Below are 17,858 nucleotides of genomic sequence, written 5' to 3'. Positions count from 1 at the left end.
AGTTTCTCCAACATTACCTACCCTAGCTGTAAACTGCTGTGGAACAGTTGCTACTAGCAGCATAATGCTTAACTGAAATTAACTACTGGTGGCAGAATAAAAAGGCTATATTCAAACAGATGAATGTGGTTGGAAATAAACACATGTGCAATAATATGTAATTGAGGGCAACATTTAAGCCATTTCCACAGACTAGGTTTACAGGAGTAAACAAATTACGAGTTGACTTCCATGAAGCCCTTTCTGTTGTGTGCTCTTCAGAGATTAGGAAACAGCACCATATTTGCTAGTATAAACAGGAAAGCCCTTCTTTTTTACAAACATTTCCAGTCAGATAAAGTGGGTCTTACATACGCACCCACAGATCACGTCAGAGAAAGGTCAGATACGCTATGTGTTAACGATTAGATGAAGTTTGTTGGTTGTATCAGAGTGAGTTGCAAGTTTCACCACTATTCAATCCAAGAATAACAGGTGATAAAATGAAAAACGTCACTGTTATACAAATTCTGACATGCATCGTCTCCAAATACAACATCAGTTGGATCAACATTGACTTGGCAAAGTAGGAGAATGTTAAATACTGATATGAAGATTTGATTTAAGTAAAGCCAGTTCAAATAAGAATGTCTTTTGAGTGTTTTGACACTCTTTTTGAAGACTGACTTTAAAACTATGTGTAATTGCTGTTCCATTTAAACAGGTGTTGTAACCTTCATGAAACTGAGATGTTGGATGATCTGAAAATCTCAAGATCTGGTACACCACATGTACGTGAAAATGGTAACATCGGCATTACAGAATAGTATTGTTTGAGACAGAGTATCTTGACAACACATCAAAAAAAACATCCTTGTGTGTAATATAATATATTTTTGATACATGTATGATTAAGTGCTACAAAAACATTTGCAAATGTGTATTAGAGCAAATGAAACATGAGCTCGGCAGATTCGCCCGGTTCCCAGGCTAACAAAAAACAAACTCCGGTTAGAAAAAGCTTTCACAACTAAAGAGAAGAGGTGTAATTCAAGAGGGAGACGTGAAGTAATACTTACAGTAAGATGAGATGTCAGGTCATGGGAGCAGATAGGGGGGTGACTGTGCTGTCCTGAATGGTTTGAGAAGTTGATCCAACCATTAGCGAGAAGTTGTAAAACTGAGCCTATAAGTGTGTCATGTCCATTTCCAAGATAGTGGCAGAAAGAGATTTCAACTAATCCTAATAATGCCTACGGGATCCACTGAAGCGCGGTGAAGGACCCTTAGGGGCTTCAGAACCACAGTTTGGGCACCACTGGGCTACAACACACAAATATAGCAACACGGGCATAAAACTTCAAGATAATCCTGCTACCTTTTCACAAGTAGCAATGAATATATTTTATTAGCAGCAATGCATTCTTCACTTCTGTAGCACAAATATTCAAAATTCAACGCCTCTTTTTGTCATGTAGCTAGTAAACAACGTTGTAAGGCGTAGTACCTGACAGGTCGTCCGTTTCACAACTGCTATAGCAGAGGCTGTTGTCCTTACCCAGAGTTATTGTTATTGTTATTAAAGTTATTGGCAATTTTGAAACTGAAAGCAAAAACTTGCATCTTAGGTGTTCGGTTATACTGTGCTGTTACTAGAAATTAATGGACACCTCCGAGCCAATCAGAATCGAGTAGTAGTTTTTGAATAGTATACTTAAACATTAAATAACTGTATGTTTTAAATTGTTCCATGTGGGACGACTGAAGTTGAGTAAATGTATCTGCAATTAAATGAATGCCTCTCACTAAGCACAAAATATATTAGACATTTCCAAGTTGAACTGTTAACATAAAATCACTGAAACAGATTAATCATTCATGGTCCAAATGTGGGAGAAAATTGGTTAAAATCATCGGCATGAAACCACCAGCTGGAGATCTGGCTCTGCCTTCGTGTGGGCGGGTCTCATGAGGTTTACAGGAAATATGAGTATCAGGAAGTAAAAAGTTTTGGAGATTTGTTGTGTCGCTAAAATTACTACATAGCGTTCGTGTTAAAGTTTAACTCGGTTAAAAACCGGATACACACAGTGTGTAATAAAGGTTTGAAAGCTTGCCAACGCTGCCTACGAAGTCTAAGGTAGGATTTAGTTGTAGTAATACTGTAGCTGAAGCGCTTGTCTGTATGAAAATTTAATCCGAAAACGAGTACGTTGTAGTAATAAAACAGAAAACAGGAAACAGGAGGAAGGTGATTTTTTTTTTGTGTGTGTTTGAATACACCATTTTGTTATGAGCAGAGTGGTGAGATCGATAATCACAGCAGAGCTTAAAGACAAAAACAGAAGCATGATGCATGTACTGGCACTGCAGTATGGAATAGGCCTGGTAATGGCCTGTGGGATACTTACTGTAACAACTACATACAGACATTGTTCCATAGATTCTGTATGTTTGGTCAGTGTAATTGCAGCCGGTGTAAAAAATCAACATTAAGCCACAATCAGAGTAAAGTTTGGAGATTTTTGAATCAGCCAATGGAGAGTGACATCTGCTCTATCCAATAGAGCCCTACCTATTGTGGATTTTTTAAGCCAATACCGATGTTGATATTAACAACATATCAGCCATACTATTATCATTAACACTTTTGATAGGGATCCCAAGATTTGTGGGACATTTTACTGTTAAAAAAAAAAAAAACTTAACAAATAATTTCATGTTTCTAAATGACCTCAAACATATCTTTGGCATTTTCTGCCCTGCAACAGGCCTTTCCCCCACATCCTGTCTTGTCATAGTAGGAAAAGCACAGTTGTTACTTATGACATTAACAATGGCTCTATTATATTCGAGTGTCCCAGTAAGCCATGACAGTGTGACAGTGAGCCAGCATGCACAATACCAGGACCCTGAAGCTGAAGCAGCTAAATGGAATTCAGCCACCATTCATTTAAATATTTACACCTGTGCTTTTCACACTGTCACATGTCAAAATGTCTTCTGGGGAAAAGGCCTTTTTTTTGTTACATATCAGCAACGTGCAATAAGCGAATGTCGGCCGATTTTGTGGATGTCAGTGTTAGTCGGCTGGTCTGTCCACGTGTCTGGCCCAGAACTTTGGTCCAGAGTGAAATATCTCAGTAAGCATAGGATGGATCAGATCAAAGAGAGATTCATAGTCTCCAGAGGATGAATCCTAATGATTGTGGTGATTCTCTGTCCCCATCAAAAATGACACTTTTCAATCTACACTTTTTACACTCTTCATACCTCTAATGACCAAATTAGGGCTGCAGCTAATGGTTATTTTCCTAATCAATTAATCTGTTGATTATTTGTTTAGCAATCAGTTGGTCTTGTGAAAAATACCAATGACACTTTCCCAGAGGTCCCAGGTGACGTCTCCAAATTGCTTGTTTTGTCCACTCAACAGTACAAAACCCAAAGATATTCTATTTATAATGATATAAAACAGAGAAAAAAGCATGTTTGAAACAAAAGAAAATTTGGCATTTTTGGTTAGTAAATGTCTTTAATAATTACTTGATAATCAAAATTGTTGGTCATTAATTCTCTGACTAATCAATTAATCAATATCGTTTTGGCACTAGCGTAAATTCTCACAGGAGCACATTATACTTATTTATGTTTTTAGCATGGTAATGGTTGCATGCTAACATGCTCAAAGACCAGTTGAGCCTTGGGACACCTAAGGCTGAAAAAGTACAGCGTTGACTGATGAGATCTGGGTGAAGGGTTGACCATGTAGAGCTGAGCCTGACCAGCTGAGTCTAAGATGTCCTAAAATATCTTCTGTACAGACGATTAACTCTTTTTATTTGGACAACAACAAGGACCTTTCTGTAGTGCCCTCCTTAGGCCAAACTTTACATTTTTGCCTTGGTAGTGGTAATGATCTAAGAGTAGCAAAGTTGTTTCTCCATTTTCTATTAATCCAGTATTTTTGTTGACTGATGTGAGCTTCACAGGGCCACTTGTATGACTGTAGACTTAAATTTGTTCTTGTTATTTGTTGTATTGGGTGTAGGACCAGCTGAGGAGGCCATGAATCGAGTCCCCCTGCAGCAGCAGCAGAGCTGTGGGGCCTGGGAGCTGAAGGAGCGGCTGGGCACCGGAGGCTTTGGGAATGTCACAAGATGGCAAAATAAGGTGCACAATCCGCACACTTTTAACACGCTATTAAGTCTTTACCGTCTCTGTGGGAACATTTGGCTTTATTTGTTGCTGTGATAGGACATGATAGTAGACTGAAAGAAATTTGGAGCATTTTAAATACTCAGATGGAAGATAACTAAAGTTGTCCTGCTGTCGTTTCCCAGCATCATTTCCTCATCAACATCATCACCATCAGTGCAACATATCATCAAAATGAAAACTAGCTGAAAAAGATAATCACTTTGATCAAATCTAAATGTTAAAACAAGCTTCTGTCAAGTAAACTAATATACAAAACGAAACAAAAAGAAATGCATATTACAAATAAAATACTTTCTTGTCCTCTTTACAAATTAATCTTGGAACTTTAAATTGACTGCTTTAATTGCAGCAAAAAGAATTCTCATTTCACATGAGGAATGCTTCAATACCCTCATTGAGTTCAGTTTGCTTAACCTTAAGACAGACAAAATTGAAACCCCCTCCAACCCTGTGATTAATGGATGACCTGATCTGTGATTAATGGATGACTTGCTCTACCTTCTGAGCCAAAGCGGCCAACAGTTCCCATAATGTGGGGGCGTTGACGGGATTTAAACAGGATATAGAATGTTGCCATGGTGTCAGTTAGTTATACAACTTGAGCCCTGTTTTTTTAGCCTATATTTGTTCACATTTTACCAAATTGGCACCATTAAACGAATGCAGAATTAGTTTTTAGCAATTCCTGTTTGCAATGTATCCGTGGATGTACAGACAACTATCACTTGAGTACTTACTGAAGAAAACTTAAAAACGTGTTGATTCTCAGGCAAGTTCTGGAGTTATAAGGATGGTCTTTTTTGTTTGATTTCTAAGTGGATTTATGGTAGTTTTTATGGTTCATGCTGAATCTAAAAAATATGTGTGTCATGTCTGTGTTCAGATTGTCAGAGTTATGACTCAGAGAAGGAAAACAAATGGTGATGCAAATTGCGCCTCATGTCTTCCCCCCTTTCAAATCGCTCTCTCGCCTCACAGTTTCAAAATTTCTGCCGTAAGAAATTGGAATTGATGCAAAAAGGTTGCACTGTGCAAATCCCTGTGTGAACTCAAATCACTTGCTTTTGGACAAGTCTGTATTCATATAAAAAAATTCTTACGAAACTTCCCATTTCCCATGTGAAACTGACACTTGAATCGTTTTGGGGGGTTTTGTCGTTGATGTTACTATTGTCATGTAAAACGTGTAAAATTAAAAATTTCACTTCTAAATGAAATATAACAACAGTTCACAAATGAAAACCAATGTGTTTAAAAATAGCTTTTGCTTTTGATTGGGTTTTCACCTGCACCGTTTATGTAAATAGTATGACATCAGTCCAGGAAGCTATCTTCTTTGTGTACTCAGTCTAATAGAAATGGTGTCTATTGTAATGATATCACTCCTAGTCACAGGATGAGAGCATTGTAGAGTTTCATCATTCGCAAGACGGACACCATGGGAATATGAACACGCCCGCTTACTGGATCTTCCTCTTCCTCTCTTTAAAACTGTAATTAAGTTGTATTACTCACACTCACTTTCAAGGCAAACTTAGAGTTGGCTTTGAGCCAGGCAGCATCATCATGTGAATGTAGATATACAAGTGATGTTGAGTCAGAAACTGTAGTAAAGCGTTTGAAAATATAATCCCTTGGAAATATTTTCTTGCGGTTTCAAATATAAAATATTTTTTCATAAACACTGTTGACCATCAAACCAAACCAATTAAAATTTGTCTTTCTGAAATCTGGTATTGAAAGTTTAAACACACATTATAGTTTGTTTACTTTCATTATACCTGTATAATTTGGCATAAATCACACCTGTATTGTGTGTGAAATTCAGTGTCTTCAAGAATACATATTAACAAAATTAAGATAGTCATATAATTAAATTTTACTGCTATTTACAGTAATCAAGGAAGTAATGTTCAAGAGTTAATGATGTATTGTTTAACAGTTTGATCACAGTTAAGCACTGCTGCTGCTGTGATGACTAAACTTCCTCTGTAGGAAATTTCCTGTCTTCCTGTAGTAATGACAATACTGTGGGCTATTATTAGTTCATAGATCAAGTCATGGGAAGCAGGGTGGGTACCGCGTCCTTGGTGATGCCATGAGGAACAGGTAGTGAGATGTACTTGTGTCGCTCATCATCTGTGGATGTTAAATGTACAGTATGTGTTTGGTGTCACCATGCATGTTGTGTATTTGTATCTGTGTTATGGTTCGTACCCCATCCCCTCTCTTTTTATTATCTATTATCCATTGGGTCTCCTGAAAAGAAATGCTAAAGCATAAAATTTCCATTGTATTTAAGTTGCTAAAAACGTTCCGTAGCATCTGTAACGTGTATTGTAAATGTTCTAATGAAGAATAAATATCTCATTCAGAGGCCACAAATGTGATGTTACTGATAAGTTGCTGTTATATGATGGAAAATAATATCAATAGAGCTGCAACGATTAGTCGATTAATTGATTACTATAAAATTACTATAAAGCTTAACTAAACTTAACTATTTTAATAATCAAGTAACTGTTTAAGTCATTTGTCATTCACCCATTAAATGATTCCAGCTTCTAAAATGGGAATATTTACTGATTTCCTTTGTCATAGCATTACAGTAAATGAAATATATCTTTGTATTTTGGACTGTTGGTTGGACAAAAGAGACATTTAAAGATGTCACCTTGAGCTCTAGGAAATTGTGATGGACATTTTCCACTTGTTTGTGATGTTTTGTAGACCAAACTATTAATAGATAAATCGAGAAAATAATCGGCAGATTAATCGATTATATAAATAATCATTGATTGTAGCCCTAAATGTAAACACACAATGAACTATAACATACATTCCCAAATATGAGGCCTACTTTAAAATGTTGCTACTATTTTGCCAAAATAGTAGTAGTCAAATTTTAAATCATAATTTACAATCTATTTGACTTTAATTATGGCCACCTCAAAATATCAACTTTAATTTCCCTTTCTTATAGAATGCCTTTAGATAATATGCCACTCATGGAGCAGTTTAAAGGGGATCACTCATTATCAGGAAATGTACACCAGTGGGTAACAGGAAAAGGAGTTTCAGTGTGTGTGTGTGTGTGTGTGTATGTGTGTGCGCTTTCAGGACACAGAGGAACAGATTGCTATAAAGCAGTGCCGTCAGGAGCTGAGCGAGAGAAACAAAGAGAGGTGGTGTCTGGAGATCCAGATCATGAAGAGGTCAGTCTCACTCTCACATGCATCAACCTACTAAAGGGCCCCAGAGCAAAAATTGACACACTGCAGACACATGACAGAGTCATTGTATTTTTCCCAGACCCCCAGATGCCAACCAGTATTCTTTTTTTGACAGCTTGCCTTTATTAGATACATCACAGTAAAGATGAAGACAGGAAACATGGAAGAGAGAGAGGGTGACTTGCAGCAAAGGTCCCTGTTGTATGTTATATGGTACACTCCAAATATAAATAGAAATTAAATTGGGACTATGTCCCTTATTTTAGACAGTGTTGTGCTTATATGGTATAAGCACAACATTGTGTAAAATAATACTGCTATAAACTAGATTTTGACACAGGCCATGCCCTCAGGATTAGGTTATAAAGCAAGACCTGCCTTAAGGTCATGCTAAGATCATGGTAACATTACAGTCAGATATTTATTTAAGACTTAGTGAAAAGTACAAAAGGAACTATATATTTGCCTGATCTTGTCAGTCACAGTTTTACTCTTACAGAGAGTGATTTGATGCCCAAAAATACCAGATTTCCTAAGTGTTTGTTTTTTGTTTGACCACGGCATCTTGCCTAAGCTTGTCCCTCTGTTTCCAACAGAGTCTTTCTTTTTCCACTGTGATGCATAAGTTTGTGTGACACATTAGTTTTTTTAATTCAGCTGAAAAAATCTGTGATTTCCCTGTTGGTTTTTACCGTCCAAACTCTTATATGCTTTGCCTTAAAGCTCTTTTTGGCATGGGAGACTAGTTTTGGTTTGACATGTTGTGACTCACCGTGGTACATTCCATGACAAGCTTTGACTTTTATGTACCCATCTGCTTCACAAGTTTTCTCAAAATACAAAAACTAAATTTGTAAAAAGTAAAAAAAAAAAAAAACCCACAAGACATTAAATAATTAGAACTGGGTTTGGGTTATTTTGGTCTAATGGTGGTTATTTCTGACAGGATAATGTGCCGCCTCCTCATTTTGCTCTACTTTGGTGTGTGTTTGTCGGGTCACTGGAGTTGGATGGCAGTTAAAGCAGGTTTTGAGTGTTTGTGAGATACGAGGTGTGTGTGTGTATGTGTGTGTTTTGTCATTTGCGGGTGCAAACATGAGCATAAAACCATTTCTTTCCTAGTCCCAGTTTAACAAGTGTGTTGTTTTCAGACAGACATGGTCACAACCACAACCCTCCCGTGCACCCACGCAACTCATGGAAAAACCACAGGGCAGCGGACACATACATGGAAACCTACTATTATATTATTACAGCTACTTAACATGCATGCACATATACTGAAAAACACATAACTTTTACAATGTTTTTGAGTTATGATGTGTTTATAGAGCTTGTATTGCTTTACTTTTTCATCAGCTGAATGTTTTCATCAAAACTAAGGAAAAATATGATTTTATCCCACAATCTCATGCAGGTTCACTATTTCATCCCACTCTCTCTGACTCTTTTTCTATCCACGCTCCCCAAAATGTGTTTTCAGACAAGCTTAACACAGGCAGAACAAAGATGAGAGAAATATTTTCCACATCAGATCATATTTGTAGTGCTTGTCTCCCCTGCAGCAGAAAGAGTCACATAGTAACACAATACGACTATACTACTTCTAATCATGTTTAGGTTTGTTTGAGTGTTCACTAATTTGACCAAACATTATAGGTTCGAAGGAAGAAACCATGTTAGTGACTGATAATAATGAAACAAGTTATGCGCTTATTATTCTAGTGATGACAATCATCTATCTCCTGCTATTGCAGCTGTTACTGATCACACACTGATCACATATTGTACAATGTTATGGTTACAGTGTATGCTGTTTGTCAATGTTTCTCCTTTGCTTTTTTAAAGAGGGCCTGACCTTGTGACAATCAGAAACAATTGTTTCAATCAGAGTTATGAAACAGGAAAGAATTAGAAACAGAAAAAGTAATAGATTAGGTCAAAGTTAAGAATTAACTGATGAAAAGGTTTGTACGTAATTGTGAAAGTATGCCATTTTAGATAAATTTGCTGGACACAGAGATAGAGAAGAGATGCAAGAACAAAAGAGTTTAAAAACACTTTACTTAGTAGTCTGCCCACAGATTATTAGATTACAGAGTATTTGTAACATTTAAACTGTTTCGCTTTGTCTAGACATGTTTAACAGATTATCAATAAAGTAAATGTGACAATTCATGAACATACCCGAACAGGATGTTGTTTGTGCCTAAACCTAACCAAACCTTTATTTGTGAAACAGTTTGTTGAATCTCAACTTATTAAGGTGTTGAAACGTTACCCAATACTCTATAAACTATCAGTGGGCAGACTGTCCAAGTAAAGTGTAACCCAAAACCATTAAAGTCTACATGTTTGATTGATGTGATGGCGGTAAATACTGTGAAAATAGTGTACTGCGTAGCTTCATAAAAGTTGGTCTAGATCAGTGGTTCCCAACCTGGTAACAAGAGAAATCTGAGAAGTAGATCCACAGAACAGGGAAGCAGCACAAAATCTTTTCTCTAATCTTTGTTTTGTTTGTTTATTCTTGTTTGAATTACTGGATACTTTTATATCATCAAACTCTAAACCATATTCAAATAAGACAAAGATCACTTTGACATTTGCAACCAGGGTGGCAAGTAGACGTTGCTTCATTTTAATGGGTCGCAAGCCAAAAACATTGAGGACCACTAGTCCAGATCTAAATTTGTTCATTTTACAAGCCTTGCAAAGGAGGACTCTATTAGTCTGTTACAACTCTGACAAACTGCACTGTGACTACCACATTTATAAATCTCGATTGTCTAATATGGCAGCCCTTGGCAGTGCGATTAATGTGGAAATTCATATCTCAGTAATGATAAAAATATGACGATACATTGTGCAGCCCCACTGACTGTTGTCTGCTCATCTTTGCTCCCATAGGTTGGATCATGTTAACGTGGTTGCAGCCAGAGAGGTTCCTGAGGGAATGCAGAAACTGGTGACCACCAGCGACCTGCCACTGCTGGCAATGGAGTACTGCCAGGGAGGGGATCTGAGAAAGGTAAAAGTCTGTGGTGTGTTTGCGAGAGTGTGTGCACATGTCTGGTTTAGGACGATGGATGTGAGCCCATAGAGCTTTTGGTCAAAGTGTTGAATCACTCAAGAAATTAAGAAGCACCGGTAATCATGTGTGGTGATAATTATTTTAAAATGTAATGTAAATTGTATTGATTTTTACCGTTACATTTGAAATTAAACAACACTCTCAACAACTTTACATTCTCAGAGATAATTTTTTTTTAAGTAAAAAAAAAAAAAAAAAAATAGAAACCACCATCTATGCTAAAATAACCTTGGATATTGCCCATGACTGTCTCTTCACCCTTTTGCTAAATCCTAAAATCCTGCCTCAGTATCCCTTCAGTGGTGATAATTTTTTAACCACTTTTCATTATTCACTGAGTTTGAGATACTCACACATGAATGTGACTGTTTGATTTGTTTGGACCACCAACCAGGCAATTGTTTGCACTCTTTCTGGGGGAGAAATCTGTAGCACTTTTTAATCCGAAACCAACTGAGTGTGCAGCCTGAGGCGATAGACAAGGTTGGCACCAGGCAGCCAGTAGAGGAAGAAAATGCCAACTATCACAAACCGCAGTGTCATAAACATTTCAAAGCATCCCAGATGGTCGAGTTGGGGGCAGATGGTGTGGTTAGCGGGGACAGAGAGCGGAAAACAGCATCCTCCTCTTTTGTCAGGCCACAAGTTTCCAGCAGTAGAACACTTTAAATATATTGTTTAAAGTAAAACAAATCAAAGGCTTTAAACCAAAAGTGTTGAGTCGCCAGTTTGCAAAATCTCTTTAGTTTAACATTACTATCAGAAATGCTCTTAAAAATCAGATCAACAGCCTTGTGAAAAAAATTCTATTTATGTATAAGAGACAATCGATACTTGGGTTTGTTTTCTGCTTGAATCTGAGCCTGTTTATGACCTCCAATGTGTGTCTTATCCCTTATATAAACACAATGTACTTAAATGTGGGGTATGCGACTCTAATCCAATACACGTCTTTTTGTCAAATTCAGCGAATATCTCCTCACCGTCTCACGGTGCACAACACTATTCCGTGATTTGTGTGTCAGGTAACGTTAGATGACTTGCCCACGGACATTCCGCTTACTTTCTAGTCTGCCAAGATATGCTGTTGCTGTGATGTTAGCTATAGTGGCAGGAGAGTTGGGAGTATCGCTGTCTGGAGCTGGTCTGCTGGCTCTGGGAAACCGTCTCGTCCTCTCTGGCTGTTAGCTTCGCAGCAGCAACTGCAGCGACAATTTTCTAACCCACAACCTAGCTAACATTAGTTACATTACTTGCTGTGTGGTTGTTCGCTCTATATCATGGTATTTGTCATGGTTTTGGATTTCTCCAGAATCGCATACCCGACCTTTTAGTGGGCGGAAAATTAAACAGCTTGTATTGTTTTCTTCCCATGGTTCATGTTATTCAAGCATCAAGTTTCTGTGTTTGTGCTCTCTGCAGTATCTGAACCTCTTGGATAACTGCTGTGGAATGAGGGAGGGCTCCGTTTTGATTCTGTTATGTGACATTTGTGAGTATCCTGCTCGATCCCCGGCTTCACTGTGACTATTATAACATTTGAAATCATGTGCATGTGAGAGTGAAAGATTGATGGTGTGATTGACGTAGTGGTAGTGTGATTACTCTCCTGTAGTATGGAAGAAATTTTCATAGTGACCAGTATCATGATGTCATCAGTGACCCTAAACCACCAACCTCTTAGTCACCATGGTGACAGCTCACATTCAGACAGAGGCTTACGTCAGCAATTGGACACTCACGCTCTATTCCAAACATATTGTACGAATGCTCACATCAACAAGATATTGTATGTTATACACTGTATAAACCGGTGTGAGAGAGGACACATATGGTATGGATCACACATAGCTAGATTGGAGAACATAGTAGAGTAAGACACAAACACACACACACACTCACACTGAAAGTCCTTTTCCTGTTACCCACTGGTGTACATTTCCTGATAATGAGTGATCCCCTTTAAACTTCTCCATGAGCGAGGGTAAAGACATAGGCATGCACATCCACACCCAAAAACACACTCACACAGTCAGGTGCCCAAAGGTTATGAGTTACGCTTCATTCAACACTCTTTGCCAGCACACACACTAGTCACCCTTTGACGTACAAGTAAAGAGATATTATAGTTTCAGTTGTAAATTGACACAAAACCTATTAGACTTCAGTTCCTACAGATTAAAGGCTATAGAATGTAAAAATGAGTCTTATCCTCTTATGGCTCTTTATTAAAGAGTGACTTAACACCAGGCTGAAGCAGTGTTTTACTGTCCTCTTGAAATTTTCAAGCCTGTTTCACCTCTGACCATACCCAACCTGCTTTGTTGCACCTGTAACCACACCCAACAGTGATGGCACAGGGTCCTGGGATGCACCTCATCACTGCATGAGGCTAGCGGCTCGAGGCTACATTAGCCGCCACTAGCATAACACACCTGAATCTCCGAACAAACTGTTGGTGGTCAAGTTGCATCGTGGGTAATGTAGGCGCCGTGTTTTGACAAGAAAGAAGAATGCGTGGAATAAAAAAGATGATATCTCTCATTCTGCTGCATTGATTTTGATTCTTTCATCTTTAAACTGTCCATCATGAGTCTGACATTGTTAATTGTGCAATGCTAAATTGGCGGAGTACTCTTTTAAGTTACACTTTGAAATTGACCTGTGTATAGGCACCATTGATGTGCTGGGATTAAGACTCTATTGGGCTTAAAATAAATTAGTGTTTGATTTCTTGATCTCCCTCCATATAGGCCAATATCTGTATATCAGCCGATACATTGGCCTGGCTGATTTATTGGTCTAGTTCTAGTTTACATGCAGCATTAACCTCTTTAATATGAAAATATTCAGGAAATAAATTACAATGCATGCAACTCTAACTCTGCATTCTTCTTTTTCTCTGACTCATATTCCTTCATCTACTTCTTCTTCTTTCTCCCTTCAGCTTTGGCTCTAACCTACCTCCATAAGAAGAGGATCATCCACAGAGATTTGAAACCAGAAAACATTGTGCTTCAGCAGGGAGAGAAGAGAGTGAGTTAAAGACCATCTTGTGAACCATCTTGTTAAGACAAATATACCCAAACCACAACAAAGAGTTCATATACAGGCTGTTTGTGTGCGGGTTATGAGGAATAAGTGCAGGAGACTCGTCTTTCTCATGTCCACATGTCTACCCTCACCAGCTGAGCACAACTTTGCTTCAGTGAATATTTAATGTGGAAAACTCAATCCTTTAACTTATCCTTGCTGTTACGATGAACTTTTGGGATTTCTTTGCTTTTACCTTTCTCTCTGGGCCTCCCTTTATTTTGTTCATTATGTAACAAATCGCATCATGTCATCCTCTAGCCTGCAATAGGACACAGGAAAATGAAGAAAGTTATATAAATGAGGCCAGACATATTAAAGAGGTTATATATTCATGTTTATGCACAGTGCTATGGAACCAAACAGACTTTATCTGCACTAAGTTTATAGTTTTGCATGAACACTTGTTTTGTCTGGCATACTAGAGAAACAGTAAATCCAACATACAGACTTATTTTTTGTTTTGGGGGGTTATTAAGACAAAAGGGGTTATATACAAATAGACAGAAAAGCATTAAAAGTTGATTTCTGCTCATGTATTCTTGAGTCTCTCAGTATTTAAAGGAATAGTTCGACATTTTGGGAAATACGCTTATTCGCTTTCTGGTGGAGAGTTTGATGAGAAGATACCGCTCTCATATCTGTCCATTAAATGCAGTATAGGACCAGCAGCCAGTTAGCTTTGCAGGAAAGACTGGAAACAGTAACAAAATCTGCCTACCAACACCTCTAAAGCTCACTAATTAACACTTACATCTTGTTTGTTTAATCCTTACAAAAACCAAAGTATAAAAACGACAATTTGCTTTTTTATGTGGGTTATTTGCCGGACGATTTCTTGGCTACGAGAGTGGTATTAATCTTCTCATCTAACTCTCTGCCAGAAAGCAAATAAGCGTATTTCCCAAAATGTCAAATTCTTCCTTTAAGTTGTCCACTTGTAAGTATAGGATCAAATGTTGCTAATAACACGTTTTTTCTTTCCTCTTCTACTAATCTTAGTTGATTCACAAGATTATAGATCTCGGCTATGCTAAAGAGCTGGACCAGAGCAGCCTTTGCACCTCATTTGTGGGAACACTTCAGTACTTAGTAAGTGATGAAAACACAGGTGGACATATTTTCCACGCGACTGTACTCTAGACAGTAACAGCTGAACTTGTTTTTCCTTCTATCTTCCAGGCTCCAGAGCTCATTGAGAGACAGAAGTACACAGTCACTGTGGACTACTGGAGTTTCGGGACTTTAGTGTTTGAGTGTATCACAGGATTTCGCCCTTTCTTGCCAACATGGCAACCTGTTCCTTGGTAGTACCACCTTTCAAAAAAATTCCAATGTGAACCAAGTTGGTGATGTCATGATGTCAAGTCATGTTTTCCAAAACTAGTTTGAGGGTGATGCATATTACATTTCCACCATTTCTCCCTTCTCAAATCTTATTTTCCCCTTCTTTTTTTTTTTTTTTTGCTTTTGCTCCTCCTCTAGCTTTTGCAAAATATGTTTTTGAATGTTAAGCAATGATAAGCTTAATTCCAAGTAAATATCATTATTACGTGACTGGAATTTAGAAATAAAAAGGAGCTGCCAAATCAAAGAATTGCAGGATATATGGGCTGTGCCTACGTCAATGTGCCTCACTAATATGGTGATTGAAAGATATGAAACCCCGCGGGGGTCCGGGTTATGTAGCGGAAAAATACTCTCCCACTATTACAGAAACTCAGGTTCAGTATGGCATGTAGCTGGCTGTGTTTGCAGGTCAGAATTTACAATGATCAAATTGAGGATAAAAAAGAAAAAACATTTGTACGCTCACAAAAAGACAAAAATATGCAACTGCAACATTTTTAGGGCATTTCTCTCATATAATCCATCTGTATCCTTTTCAGGCACAATAAACTGAAGCTAAAGCAGGACCATGATATTGTCGTCTATGAGGACCTCTCTGGGGAAGTCCGCTTCTCTAAGCATCTGCCCCAACCCAACAACCTCAACAGGTGATTTTATCTGTGACAGACACACACATACAAATGCTCATTTATGACTCTTATTATCTCAGTCTAAGGTGTTATCTGGTGTTTGACAGTCTGTTATTGGAGAAACTGGAGAGGTGGCTGCAGCTGATGTTAAAGTGGTCTCCTCAGGAGAGAGGCAAAGACCGCAATGCTACGCCCAGCGACTGCTTCTCCCAGCTGGAGGTCATACTGCAGCTCAAGGTTCAATGAGTAATTCATTCGTTTATTCTTTCACTTTGTCTCATTTTCCACCATGTGGACATGTCTTTTAGTTCTTTTGTTACATTACTCGGACATCATTGGTCTGATGTTGACAAAACTTATAAAGGTGTTACATCTTTGAATCTGTGGTCAAGCTGTAATTGAAGGCAAAATTTCTAACTGTCTAAGGCTCAAAGTGCTGCACTGGTGTTTCAGTTTTTATGGAATTTGAAGGGATCGTGCACCTTTTTTGAATGCTGAGGCTAACACATTTACTTTTATATATATGCGTCCTTCTCTTTTCCCTCAGCTGGTTCATGTCCTAAACATGATGTCTGCTAAGATCCTGTCATACTCGGTCTCGGACGATGAGACTGTGGCAGACCTGCAGCTGAGAATAGAAAAAGACACCAGCATCCCTGCAGCCAACCAGGAGCTGCTGCTGGAGGCGGGGTTAGCCTTGGAGCCTCATGGACTGGCCACACAGTGCGCCATAGATTACACAGTAATATCTAACATAAACACTGTACACAGAATAGTCAACAGCACAATATAATAATGGACTGAGTCATAGTATTATTATTATCTGCCCCTGTAGGAGATAGATGGGCGACGGACAGACTTGCCTCTGGTCTTCCTGTTTGATCGTTCCTCTTGCACTTATGAACCTCAGTTTGCTCCTCGCACCCTTCCAGAAAACATCCGCTTCGTCCGTGAGTACACAGTAATAAGCAAACAATATTTAAAAACTTCCTTACCTGTAGCAAAGCTTTTCTATGTTTAAGCTCTCTTTTTCTTCCTTTTTTTTCTCTGTTGATTTCAGTTGAATCTGCCTTAGTGGCTTAAACACCATGAACACTTTTGCTAAAAAGTTTTGATTAATTGAGTACTCAAGCAATTGTTTCCTTTTGTGGATCAACTAGGATGTATGTTTCACTCACTTCCAGTGAAAGTTTTACTTTGGGGTTTTGTTAAATAAAGAAAATAAAGTCTGTAGCAAACAATGACTTGACAAGTGACAAGAACTCGTTTTGTTCAAAACAATAATTTCCACAATCAGCACACTTTACACTTTTGTGTGTGTGTGTGTGTGTGTGTGTGTGTGTGTGTGTGTGTGTGTGTGTGTGTGTGTGTCTTTCTCTCGTTCTTTGTCTTTGTCATAGAAACCGACCCTAAGCACCTTCTGGCTTATAGCCCTCTGAGGAGAACTTGCGGCCAGGCGTGGCACACCATCCGCTCCCTGAAGGAAGACTGGCAAAGACTGCAGCAGGGGCAGAAAGCTGCCATGTAGGCCATACACAAAATTCAAACAAACTCCCACACACAACATATGCATGCATTAACTGTTTGATAAACACGTTTCTTTTCCTCTCTCTTTCAGCATGAGCCTGCTGAGACACAACTCTTCACTGTCCAAACAGAAGAATGAGATGGTGTCCATGCACCAGAGACTCATGGCCAAGCTGGACTTCTTCACCACCAGCCTTCACATAGACATGGACAAATACCAGGAGCAGACAGTCACTGGGATCGGTACTATGTTACAAAATCATGTTTTTAGATAGCAGGAAGTTTACGCTACAACTGCCTAAACAGCATGTAATTTGTCCCTTAATCTTCATTATTTATAGCTTAATTTGTTTGTCCTGTTTACCTCAGGCAGAAAGTGCTCTTGAATGTCTAGAACAGTTCAGCTTGCCACTGACTAATGTTAGTCTTTTTACATTTTCTAGCGTCAGAGAAACTCCTGGGCGTGTGGAGGGAGATGGAGCAAACTGCTGTCAGCTGTGGTCAGGTGTGTGTGTGTGTGTGTAAGAAGTATTCACATGTGCTTTAAAAAGACTAAAACCCATGTGTGGGCCTATAGGCCAAGGTGAGTGAACTGGAGGAGGAGATGATGCAGCTGCAGCCAGACATAGTGGATGTGCAGAGGCAGCCGTGGAGGAGTGGAGAGGCCCTGGACACACTGTAAGTCTGAACCAAACTTAACTGTAAAAACAAAACAACAAAAACAATTGCTTT

At 38.6% G+C, this 17,858-nt stretch overlaps 1 protein-coding gene across 1 annotated transcript in view; it reads left to right on the top strand.

Moving 5' to 3' along the window:
* The first annotated feature begins 1,953 nt into the window (after window positions 1–1,953).
* ikbkb (inhibitor of nuclear factor kappa B kinase subunit beta) overlaps window positions 1,954–17,858 on the top strand; it is a 21,064-nt gene continuing 5,159 nt past the window's right edge. Inside the window, exons 1-16 of the mRNA XM_044195074.1 lie at window positions 1,954–2,119; window positions 4,031–4,152; window positions 7,321–7,415; window positions 10,344–10,464; window positions 11,950–12,019; window positions 13,475–13,563; window positions 14,623–14,712; window positions 14,803–14,927; window positions 15,510–15,617; window positions 15,707–15,836; window positions 16,147–16,341; window positions 16,435–16,549; window positions 17,000–17,123; window positions 17,218–17,369; window positions 17,570–17,631; window positions 17,704–17,804. Of these exons, the coding sequence (XP_044051009.1) occupies window positions 4,048–4,152; window positions 7,321–7,415; window positions 10,344–10,464; window positions 11,950–12,019; window positions 13,475–13,563; window positions 14,623–14,712; window positions 14,803–14,927; window positions 15,510–15,617; window positions 15,707–15,836; window positions 16,147–16,341; window positions 16,435–16,549; window positions 17,000–17,123; window positions 17,218–17,369; window positions 17,570–17,631; window positions 17,704–17,804 (1,682 nt within the window). The 5' untranslated portion in view covers window positions 1,954–2,119; window positions 4,031–4,047. The remainder of the gene's footprint in view (window positions 2,120–4,030; window positions 4,153–7,320; window positions 7,416–10,343; window positions 10,465–11,949; window positions 12,020–13,474; window positions 13,564–14,622; window positions 14,713–14,802; window positions 14,928–15,509; window positions 15,618–15,706; window positions 15,837–16,146; window positions 16,342–16,434; window positions 16,550–16,999; window positions 17,124–17,217; window positions 17,370–17,569; window positions 17,632–17,703; window positions 17,805–17,858) is intronic.

The sequence above is a fragment of the Siniperca chuatsi genome, linkage group LG5 (genome assembly GCF_020085105.1).
Source record: "Siniperca chuatsi isolate FFG_IHB_CAS linkage group LG5, ASM2008510v1, whole genome shotgun sequence".
Classification (NCBI taxonomy): domain Eukaryota; kingdom Metazoa; phylum Chordata; class Actinopteri; order Centrarchiformes; family Sinipercidae; genus Siniperca; species Siniperca chuatsi.
Note: the sequence above shows the minus strand (reverse complement) of the source record. Positions and strands in the feature narration are given on the sequence as shown.